Source organism: Lynx canadensis, chromosome D3 (assembly GCF_007474595.2).
Source record: "Lynx canadensis isolate LIC74 chromosome D3, mLynCan4.pri.v2, whole genome shotgun sequence".
NCBI classification, from domain to species: domain Eukaryota; kingdom Metazoa; phylum Chordata; class Mammalia; order Carnivora; family Felidae; genus Lynx; species Lynx canadensis.
In genome coordinates, this window is record NC_044314.2 from 85,403,653 (window position 1) to 85,415,068 (window position 11,416).

At 39.7% G+C, this 11,416-nt stretch overlaps 2 protein-coding genes across 3 annotated transcripts in view; one reads left to right on the forward strand and one right to left on the reverse strand.

Moving 5' to 3' along the window:
• Positions 1-2,264, reverse strand: part of RAD9B (RAD9 checkpoint clamp component B) — a 29,432-nt gene extending 27,168 nt beyond the window's left edge. Inside the window, exons 1-2 of the mRNA XM_030336135.1 lie at positions 2,162-2,264; positions 239-309 (exon numbers count right to left, since the gene is read on the reverse strand). Of these exons, the coding sequence (XP_030191995.1) occupies positions 239-309; positions 2,162-2,198 (108 nt within the window). The 5' untranslated portion in view covers positions 2,199-2,264. The remainder of the gene's footprint in view (positions 1-238; positions 310-2,161) is intronic.
• Positions 2,265-2,402: 138 nt separating this feature from the next.
• Positions 2,403-11,028, forward strand: VPS29 (VPS29 retromer complex component). Of its 2 annotated transcripts, XM_030336355.1 has the most exons (5): positions 2,403-2,491; positions 4,764-4,775; positions 7,031-7,222; positions 10,075-10,310; positions 10,542-11,028. In XM_030336355.1, the coding sequence occupies exons 1-5, from the start codon at positions 2,489-2,491 to the stop codon at positions 10,657-10,659; spliced, it is 561 nt and encodes a 186-aa protein (XP_030192215.1). In that variant the 5' UTR covers positions 2,403-2,488; the 3' UTR covers positions 10,660-11,028. The 2 variants fall into 2 exon arrangements, with proteins under 2 accessions (XP_030192215.1, XP_030192216.1); XM_030336356.1 differs by lacking the exon at positions 4,764-4,775 and having other exon boundaries at positions 2,407-2,491.
• The last annotated feature ends 388 nt before the right edge of the window (positions 11,029-11,416 follow it).

The following is an 11,416-nucleotide window of genomic DNA, read 5'->3' on the forward strand; positions in this document are numbered from 1 at the left end:
CAATATCTAGCTTCTCAACCACCAGTTTGCAATTTCTGGCTTAAATCTCTTGTGGTTCTCTGCATGCTTTTTAAGTTTAATATGCTCTAAATGTATTCAGATATGGAAAATAAAGATGAACAATGTAAGGGATAATTACAATTTCTGGATTTCATAGTAAACATTCAATCTGGACTGGGATCTATAAATAACTTCTTTTGCCTTAATAGATGGTCTATTGGTCACTTTTCTTACTTACACCTTTTTCAGATGGGTCTAACCACAGCTCGTCACTGACTCGTGATAGAGCTTGGATTGCTTTCCCAAATACTACGGAGCAAAAGAAAGGTATGGTTTACATTTTTTCTCTCAAACAATAACAGCAAATTGTAAGACTACTTCAGCATTCACAGGACTCAAGATAAATTCATAAAGAACAGTCTTTTATAGGCTAATGCTACAAATTGCTTTAAATACAGAATAATACTCTTGACAAAATGCTAGACACATAGTAAGAGATCAATAAATTTACAGAATGAGTGTGCAAAATGATAAAATGCAGTAACATTCTTCCTTTCTGTACTGTAGCAAGCCAATTTCCATACTAATGTATTTTTAGACTTGGTTTACCACCCCCCACCCCTGCCCAAAAAAAGAACTGTGAAAATAGAGCATGGAGAGGTTGAAGGGATTCAATAACTTCACAGGTGGCAAGGTCAAAACAAGTCACATGAAAGAAATTAGAGGCATTTAAGATGCATCTCTGAAATTTGAAGGTAGCACGCAAAATGCCAGATCTCAGATCTCACCAAACACACTCAGATGCCCTGTAACAGAGGCTAGGATGAATGACATATTGGTCTAATCTGGTATGACACAGTTCATATTCTTATGAATTATGAATAAGTACAAAATGTGACAAATGGATATGGAATACTATGCTGCAATAAAAATGGATGGCCACAGCAATCCATGGAACAGTAGAAAAAAGAAAAATTAATTCCAGAACATAAAATCAGGTTACAATATTAAGAATCAAGGGTGTGTGAATTGGGTGTGCCAGTGTCAAACTGAGATGGGACGACCAATGGTGGGGAGGGAGGGGAAAGAGGCATTTCTCCCTTTTACCACTTCACATTCAACACTTTTTCCTAGAGCTGCCTGTTGCAGACCCTTCATTCCTCCAATGACTAGGTTTTGAGCACCCACTATGTTTGGGGTACAACCCAAGGCAATGGGAGTAGAGCAGTGAACAGGACAGGAACGGTTCTGCCCTCACCATACATACAGTCCAGGAGAAAAAGCAAAAACAATCATACAAATTGCTTATCGAGAACTGAGCTGTATACTGCAAGAGAACTTCCTAGAACTCTGAGAACATGGAACAGCTGAGGGCCTGTGCTTCCCTTTTCCTGTTCATTACTACTATTCCATATTTGTCCTCAACACAGAGCAAGCCAGCCACAACACAAGATGCCTTTCTAGGATCACTTCACACCTTACAAAATGTAGGAAACCACTGTTTTCCTAAATAGAAACTTTAGGAAGTTTCTGAAAAACCTTGTTTAAGTACTATTTGTAACATGTAATAGTTCCTATACATTCCCATCTATTATTGAGCTCTTTACATGCATCTCCATTTCATTCCTACAAGGCCTATAACGAAAACGTTACTATTCTCATTTTACAGATGAAGAAACTGAGCACCGCCCCCCCCCCCCCGCGCCAAGTGATTCAGTGGCTTGTTCCAGGTCACACGTCAAAAAATAGCATTTGGAATAAAAAACAGGTTGATGCTTTTCTCGTGGCACTAAAACACTTCAAGGGTCTAAACATTATTTTTTCTCCCAACTCCACCCAACACTGTCCTTATCAGCGTTCCCAATCTCTGTTCCAATGTGCAACTTCATTTCATGGACACCCAAGAAAATAAATACTACGCATAAATAAAAGCAGATGGGCTCTCTTTCTTCCCTCAGAAGCTACCAGAAGCTTGGGTGGGCGGCGGCTGTTTGTGGCCAGGCCTTGTGTCGCCAGTCATTGAGCATAAGAGCAAAGGAGAAGACCCTGAGGCTGAACCTGAGGCTTTCTCTTTTCTTATTCTTTTACTTTTTTTTTTTTTTTTTTTTTTTTTTTTTGGTTTTCCTTTTTCTACAAAGGTAGGCAAAAAAGGTCGCTCCACCTTTCACCTGACTGCCGCTCATCCCGCACTTCAGCATGGCCTCAGCCCTAACAAGCAGGGCCCCGAGGCGCGCCTCAGCTCGACGGCCCCAGGTGCCCGGATGTCGGCCGCACCCTCCGAAGCTTCGAGATCTTACTCCTCCCGCCACCCTCCCTTTCCCAAAGGGCAGCTAAGTTTGACGTCGCGGAAGGGCCTGTACGGGCCTCCGTAGGCCGTCTCCCGTCGACCTCCTCTGTCATTGGTTGAGAGCGAGGTGGGCGGGTCGCCCCGGAGCCCGAGGAAGAAGGCGGCGGCGGCGGTGGTGACTGAGCGCAGCCCTGTGACAGGATGGTGAGGAGTGCAGATGCGGCGGCCGAGGCCTAGCTCTCGGCCGCGGTGCTGCATCGTTGGGAGACGTTGGGAGTCTCTGAGCGAGGGCATGGGCGATCTCGGGGGCGTGGCGGGCGCAGCCCAGGTCCGGGCCTGGAGAAGGCCCAGGGGGAGGGCAGGGGAGGATCAGGGGCAGCCACCGCTGGGTGCGGCCGGCTCGCACCCCCGTCCCAGGGACCAGAGGACGTCCGAGGGGGAAAGGGCCCCCCTCAGCGACTCGTCCTGTCACGAGACCCGCGCGCCCGAGCCGGGAAAGACCTTTGGGCCTGGTCCTCTGGCTCCTGAGAAAGGGGCATGGTCCCCTCCGTTTCCAGACGTTTCCCTACTCCTTTTCCTTAAAAGGCACCTCCCGCTGGTGAGGGTATACCAGTTGCCTGCCGCTTGCGTGGAAAGCTGGTTTCTCGGATGCAAAATGGGAACTAACGAGCAGAATCCCCTATCCATTTTAGTTTGCCGTCCGAGGAAAGGGAATACAAACTATCCCCTTAGCCCCTGCAATTTAGTGCAGCTGCCATTGAAAATTGGTAGTGAGTCCTCAAAGGACTGGATGTGGCTCTTAGAATGGCTGGAACTGTTGTTTCCTTAATGGTTTATGAGCTCCTTGAAATTGGAAACATTTGTGAATGTGTACATTTTTTCCGGGTAAGGAGCCAGTGTGGGTGCCGGGGCGGGGGGTAGTTTTGTGGAGCTTCACCTCGTCAGACTCATCAGACTGCCCTGCCCGCTTCAAGGCCAAACCCCACCCGCTGGCCTCCAGTAGGTGTCCGCCCCTACGACCGTCTTATATAAAAACTCGGGAGCTGCTACTGGAGAGGACTCGGAGCTACGATCAGATTTTCAAAGGTGTCCTTCACTCCCTGAAAAGTTAACCTGTTCAGAAGGAGCTCTGATTATCTTGGTGTTTGTGTTGGTGAGGGTAACTGTAAAGGGACTTCTATTTCTGATGGGCATCCATTGCACGTTTTAAGATTCCCACGATTGTGTGACAAGCATAGCCTTGGAGGTGGTTGTAGACGCGACAGCCAAAGATTTATGGTCTGTGCGTCTTTGTATACGTGAAAGGTTTTTAACCCCGTTGATTTTTGCTTCTAAGCAGACTCCAGTTTGGAGTGATCGGTTTACAATAATTTTGAGGCAGTTATTCCTGAGAGAAGATGACATATGATTCCATAATCACGTTCCTGAAGGGTTTTTTGAGAAATGAACACTTTAAAAAAAAATTGTTTTTTTTAACGTTTATTTATTTTTGAGACAGAGAGCATGAACAGGGGAGGGTCAGAGAGAGGGAGACACAGAATCTGAAACAGGCTCCAGGCACTGAGCTGTCAGCACAGAGCCCAACACAGGACTCGAACCCACAGACTGTGAGATCATGACCTGAGCCGAAGTCAGACGCTCAACCGACTGAGCCACCCAGGCGCCCCGAGAAATGAACACTTTTTAAGGGGAGTTACACTGGAACATTACTTGTCACGTGAGATAGAACTGGGCAAAATTTAGCATTAGCGGACTCTTTCATGATTAAAAACTTTTTATTTGGCAAAGGAGACTAGAAATATTCAACACCTGGTATACAGGGTCTGTGGGCAGCAAATTCAGGTGTGGAGAAGGTCCAGTTCGTAGCTGGAGGAATGTGTTTGGTTTTGTATCATTCGTTGGTGGCTTCATCACTTGATAATGTATTCATAGTGCTGTGTTAGATCTTCTATACAAAATAATGATCTAGCTGCAGCATAAATTTTCCAACTACTAGAATTTTGAGCATAAGAGAATTAAAATCAGTATACTTGAGGAATTAGTCCTTACGCATCCAGAAAATGTTAGCTTTCATTTACATTGTTACTGGTGAATTTTCCAAATTGTTTTACAAAATTTGAAACAGAACAGGAAACAAAAGAGATTGGAATCATGGTAGAGAAGAGTAGGAGAAGTAGAAAAAATCGACAAGGCAAATTTCTTTTACAGTGCGTTTGTGTGTGTGTGTCCGTGTGTGTGTCATGTTTAAAAATCCAGCAAATGGTTCTTTTGGTATTGTTTTGAGCAAAGCCAATTTTTAACATTTTCTTTCATAACACTCAGAAATCATTAACAAGTGTTTGCATATTCATTTGATATGAGTTTTTGTTGCTCTGTTTTTGGTTTGTTTCTTTTCGTTGCTTTCTTTTAACATTGGTCATGTTTCACCCTTTTTTTTCATTCCCCTGTCTGCAATCAACTTCTTCATTCCACTAAGGCTGGGCACAGAGTAAGTTTCTTCTCTTAGCTCCTACTAACAATGGTGGTCGGGTGGCTGATTACTGGGATTTCACCCTTTTACAATCTATCAAATAGGAAATAACCAAATTCCTATGCTTTGATTGGGTTGGTTCTTTATTTAAATTTAACAAAGCTGCCATTTCTAGGATCTTTTGCTGTCTCAAAAGACTACAAACTTTGCCTAACCTGAACTGTCAAAAGTGTGGAATTTGGGCAAGGACGTTCCTCAGAGTATGACATTTGTTATGTGACACTATCTCCCCTATAACTTAGTCACCTATATGAAATGAGAGTCTTACTAAGAATCTTTACTAGTTTGAGATAATTTTTGTTTGGTCATTCATATAGTTATATCTTTAGACTGCTAATATCTTTAGACTTAGGCATAATCCGTAATACGTGATAGAATTTAGGTCATCAGTCATTATAAAGTATCGTGTCTTACTAATATTCTTTCTAGCACATTCAGATTCAACAGCTGATTATCAGTCCCAAAGATTTTGAACCTGCTATATATAGACGTATTCCCTTTTATGAGTAGTTGGAGGGTTTTTTTTTTTTTTAATATAGACATCTATTTTCTACCTTTTTCTCAAATGCCAGCTTCCCACATTAACTATGTACTTCAATCCATATCTGAAGGGATCCCCCTCTAAAGATGAAGATTGTTCTGTCTCCAGGTACTTTTGCATTGATTACCAGTGAGGGTGGAAACTTCATAGTGGTCTTTAGTTTTACAGTAAGATGTTTTATCCACTAAGATCTGGATTGAAACAATTAAGTCATTGAACAAATAACCAGCTGAAACCACACTTTAAAAAGAAGAAACTTATTTAACAATTTCTTTTAAAGTATGCTAATTGTGTAACCTCGTGTTACCTCAGTTACTCTGTGTCCTGATAACAGCTCCTTTCCTTTGTAATCATGTTGATATTTGTTGCAAGATGAATCAAGTTTGTTTTAGTAATAATTTTAGTTTGACACATTTTCATTTTTGATTAATTTCAGTTTACAAAGTCTATGGTGGCAAAACTATTTCCTGATTGTATCGTATTTATTTAATGTTTTCTTTGTTAATATTAAGGAATAGTCATGCCTTCTTTAAAAGCAGTTAAAGGGCATGTACATTTATGGATGGAATGTCTGTGGGAAAACATCCTATTACAGAATGAGGGTGCTTATACTAATCAACATAAGAAATTGATTATTGTCCTTTGGGGGGCAGATATTACTTCAAAATGACCTTTTGACAATATTCCATTAAATGACTGAATCAAATGTTTATATTCAAATCTTGAATTTTCAAAATTAAAATTTTACAGGATTGAGGTTTTTTTTTTTTACTTTTATACTTAAGTGCAAAATTTATTTTTGTCATCTGAGACTATGTTGCAACTCTAAACCACCTCCTGCTAAATTCATGACTTATTTAGTTGATCTCTTTTTTGTTTTGTTTTGTTTTAATCTCTAATGCACATGAAAGACTGTGAAAATGTTATTTTAAATTTGGGAACCAAACTGAGGGTACATAGGCAATTTAATCTAGGCAGTAGAAATATGACAGGATTTTTAATAAGGAAAGAAGATAACAGAGATCATAATTCAAAAGCACGTGTTTGTCCTATCGAAACTCTTTGAAGCATAGGCTTTTTTTATTACCATATACTGTAGAACTAATTGTTTTAAGTAAAATATTATAAATTTTGGCTACTGCTCCTCCATATAGTTTAGTAAACAGTCTAGTAAAAAAATTACAGAATTAAGTTTTTTCTCTATCACTACATTTTTAGCAATTCTCTTTATTAATGTTCCTGGAACATTGGAATCAATATATTAGGTTTTACATTATAGCTGGAGAACTAGGAATTACCGTATCACACCTCAAAAATGCCAAATCCCATAGGACCCAGTAGTGTATTTTTCATTTTGCAATTTTTTAAGTGTCATTTATAGGTCTCTAAATGAATTGCTTTAGAAAGCCCAATTTTATTCTTGGTAAATTGAATGATGACCTGTATTGTGAATGCACACCTATTTATGACCAAAGTAAGGTTGATTAGAACAGAGTAGGTTACCATATGTGTGTTTGTTTAAATGGTCATGTTAAGAACTGTATGGATAACTTCTGCTCTTATGGGTTCTGGAATCTCTGCTTAATTTAATTTAAAAGGGGAGTTAAGAGAGAACATCTTGTTTTGACATCATGTTTGACATGACACCTTGTCTCACCTTGACACTTTAAAGTTGGTGTTGGTATTAGGAGACCTGCACATCCCACACCGGTGCAACAGTTTGCCGGCTAAATTCAAAAAACTGCTGGTGCCGGGAAAGATTCAGCACATTCTCTGTACTGGAAACCTTTGCACCAAAGAGAGTTATGACTATCTCAAGACTCTGGCCGGTGATGTTCATATTGTGAGAGGAGACTTCGATGAGGTGATGTATTTCTCTTTCCATTCACAACTATTTATTTTTCTTAATTCTTACATATATAAGCTTTATTCTTTACACCTTAGTTTTTCAATTGTGAAGGTCTTTTGTTGTTGTTAATATCCCAAATGCAATTTTTTTAAGTTTATTTATTTATTTTGAGCAAGGTGGGGGGGTGGGGGGGGGAGCGGCGGGGAGAGAATCCCAAGGAGGCTCCACACTCTGAACTGAGCCTGACGTTGGGTTCGATCCCATTACCGTAAGATCGATCATGACCTGAGCGGAAATCAAGTCGTTGGATGCTCAACCAACTAAGCCATGCAGGTGCCCCCCAGATACCAATTTCCTACACATACTTGTTTCTTACTCTTTGCAAATCACTGATAGTAGATTACTCAATAAGCATATTAAATACTTGTTCTGACTAAATTGATATGGACTAAAAGTGATTGTGTTGCTATTTTTTGTAGTGATATCATTTAGTTTATAAAGTTTTTTTTTATTTTTTTAATGTTTATTATTTTTGAGAGAGAGTGCGAGCAGAGGAGGGGCAGAGAGAGAGAGAGAAGCAGGCTCCAGGCTCCTAGCTGTCAACACAGAACCTGATGAGGAGCTCGAACTCACAAACTGTGAGATCATGAAGTCAGATGCTTAACTGACTGAGACACCCAGGAGCCCTATAAAGTTTTTATCACTTCTCACCACCACCTCTACTACCCTGTTCCAAGCCACCATATCACTCTTATATTCCAGCTTTCTCATTCTACCCTTCCTTCCTCCACAATTTGTTCTCTACGTAGCAACCAGTGTGATCCTTTTTAGGCGAAGTAACATCACATCACCACTCTGCTGAAAACCCTGCTGTGGCTCCCTAACTCCAGGGTTGACAATAAAGGAGCATGAGGAAGTTTTGAGGACTTGATAGAACTGCTCTGGGTTTGATTGTGGCAGAGCTTACATAACTATATTTGTCAAAAACCCTTGAATTGTACACTAAAAAGGGTAAATTTACTGTATGTGAATTATACCTCAATAAACCTGACTTGAAGGAAAAAAGTTAGAAGTTCTGGGATTCCAGCTTTGCCCATTAGTTAATAATGAGATTTTAGGCAAATTACATCCTCTTAGTTTCCTCTCACGTAAATGATTGGAATAGATGATTTTTAAGGCCCCTACTCATACTAACACTGTATGATTTAGCATGATAAATCTGATTCTAGTGTAAAAAATTGCCTTTTATTTCTGGGAATATAAGCTTTTTCATAAATTAACTTAATTGGTGCTGTTTAATGGGATTCCTTTATATCAAACTGAGTAAGTATAGTGTCTTTTTCTTTTTTTAGTGGATTAAAAAAAAAAGAGTTCAGGGATACCTGGGTGGTTCAGTCAGTTTAGCATCTGACTCTTGGGTTTCAGCTCAGGTCATGATCTTGTCGTTCATGAGTTTGAGCCCTGCATCAGGCTCTGCACTGACAGTGAGGAGACTGTTTGGGATTCTCTCTGTCTCCCTCCGTCCCTCCTTTGCACACGTTCTCTCCCCCCTCTCAAAATAACTTAAAAAAATAAAATAAATTAAAAAAAGATTTCGGGTAACTTTCCACCTGAGAGCAAAAGACAGGGAGATGAGAAGGAAGGCACAGACTTCTTGTCAATAATCAGAATATAGGTTTGGTTTGTTAAAAACATATTTGGGTTTCTGCTTGTGTTATGCTAAAGACAGTTTCAGTAGCAAGAATTAAAATTTTTTGCTTCTGATTGCTAAATTCACAGACCCTGGAGCCATACTACCAGGGTTTAGATCTTGGCTCAACCACTTATTACTAAGGTGTGACCTTAAGCAAGTTATTTTAACCTCTCTGTGCCTCAGTTTCCTCATCCATAAAATGGGGGTCATAACAGAAACTACCTTTTAGGATTATTTGTAAGTATTAAATAGGTTGATGTTTATAAAGCCCTTGGGATAGTGCCTGCTTCATACTAAGTACTGAATAAGTGTTAACTATCATTATTATTTGAAACCATCTATATAATTATTAAAGCCTGGGATATAATTTGAACACACCTAGCTTATAGGTCGTATGCCTAGAATTCTTAGGTAGAGGAAACTCACAAATTTGGGGGAGTAATTATTCTCCACAGCATGCCCCAAAGAACCTATATTCTACAAAAAAAAAACAAAAAACAAAAACACAAGAAAGGGATTGCATGATAAATTCCAGTTTACCTGGAGTAAGTTATGTTTTGAGCATAATTGTAGCCTTAGAGACTGAGGAGAAATCAAGTATTTAACAAATGGGGTTGCCTGGGTGGCTCAGTTGGTTAAGCATCTAACTTTGGCTCAGGTTATGATCTCATAGCTCATGAGTTTGAGCCCTGCGTAGGGCTCTGTGCTGACAGCTCAGAGTCTGGAGCCTGCTTCGGATTCTGTGTCTCCCTCTCTGTCCCTCCCCTGGTTGTGCTCTCTCTCTCAGAAATAAATAAACATTTAAAAATATATATTTAATAGGGGTGCCTGGGTGGCTCAGTTGGTTGGGTGTCTGACTTTGGCTCAGGTCATGATCTAGTGGTCCGTGAGTTCAAGCCCCGTATTGGGCTCTGTGCTGACAGCTCAGAGCCTGGAGCCTGCTTTGGATTCTCTGTCTCCCTTTCTCTCTGACCATCCCCTTCTCACACTCTCTTTCTCTCTCAAAAATAAACATTAAAAAGATTTTTTAAAATATGTACATATTTAATAAATGTATTGGTTGTGGAGCACTGTATCAAAACATCCATATGGGATTGAATGTTTAAGCAGGTTTTTTTTAAACATAAGTATCTCTGAAATATATATATGTTTTCATGTCTGTTTCTTATCTTAGAATCTGAATTATCCAGAACAGAAAGTTGTGACTGTTGGGCAGTTCAAAATTGGTTTGATCCATGGGCATCAAGTTATTCCTTGGGGAGACATGGCCAGCTTAGCCCTGTTGCAGAGGCAGTTTGATGTGGACATTCTTATTTCGGGACACACACACAAATTTGAAGCATTTGAGCATGAAAATAAATTTTACATTAATCCAGGTTCTGCCACTGGAGCATATAATGCCTTGGAAACGTGAGTAGGAATTTGGGGATTTTTTAAAGTTAATAATTGCATGTGTTGTGTTTCATAAAGGAGAAATGCAGCCATTTCAGTGATAGCCTTTTTGGCATTCTTCTTTGGGTGATTATTTTTAATACGTAACAACTCGAATTCTCCTTGAATCCAAATTGTCATTGTAAATTGAAATTTTTAGTGCGGTGCTTTTTAGTACAAAACACTGACATTATTTATATTTTCTTTCAGAAACATTATTCCTTCATTTGTGTTGATGGATATCCAGGCTTCTACAGTTGTCACTTATGTGTATCAGCTAATTGGAGATGATGTGAAAGTAGAACGAATTGAATACAAAAAATCTTAAAAGCCAGGCCTATCTTGCTGGTTTTTTTTTTTCATTCCCTGTTCAAATCAAGTAATTAAACATTTATGAGCCACAGAATTGTATCACTTTTATAATATTTTGCAGTAAAATATAATATCTTCTGTTAATACAGTGTTCCAAGCTTCTTATAAACTGTTAAGAATATATTCCGTTCCCATATATGATTTATATGAAAAAATGTCCACCACCCAGTAAATGGTCACGTGTTAAGAAAAATTTATCCTTGTAAATATCTTCAAAGTTGATATTTGGAACTTTATTACAAAAGTAGTGCATGAGGAAAAAGAATCTAGACTTTCTTGTATACATTTTTCTCTTCACTAATAAACAATTAACCTTTCATTTATACTTTCTTGGTAAACTTGTTTTAATTTTTTAAAATCATAAAAGGGGTGACTGGCTGGTCAAGCATCCAACTCTTAATTTTGGCTTGGGTCATGATCTCACAGTTTGTGAGATCTGTGCTGACAAGGCAGAGACTGTTTGGGATTCCTGCCCACCCCCCTCTACCTCTCCCATGCACCTGTGTGTGTGCGCTCTCTCTCTCTCGCTCTCTCTCTCTCTCTCTCTCTCTCTCTCTCTCTCTCTCAAAATAAATAAACTTTAAAAAAAAGAAATAAAATAGGCTCCTGGGTGGCTCAGTCGGTTAAGCACCCAACTTTGGCTCAGATCATGATCTTGTGGTTCATGGGTTTGAGCCCCGCATTGGGCTCTCTGCTGTCCGTGTGGAACCCAC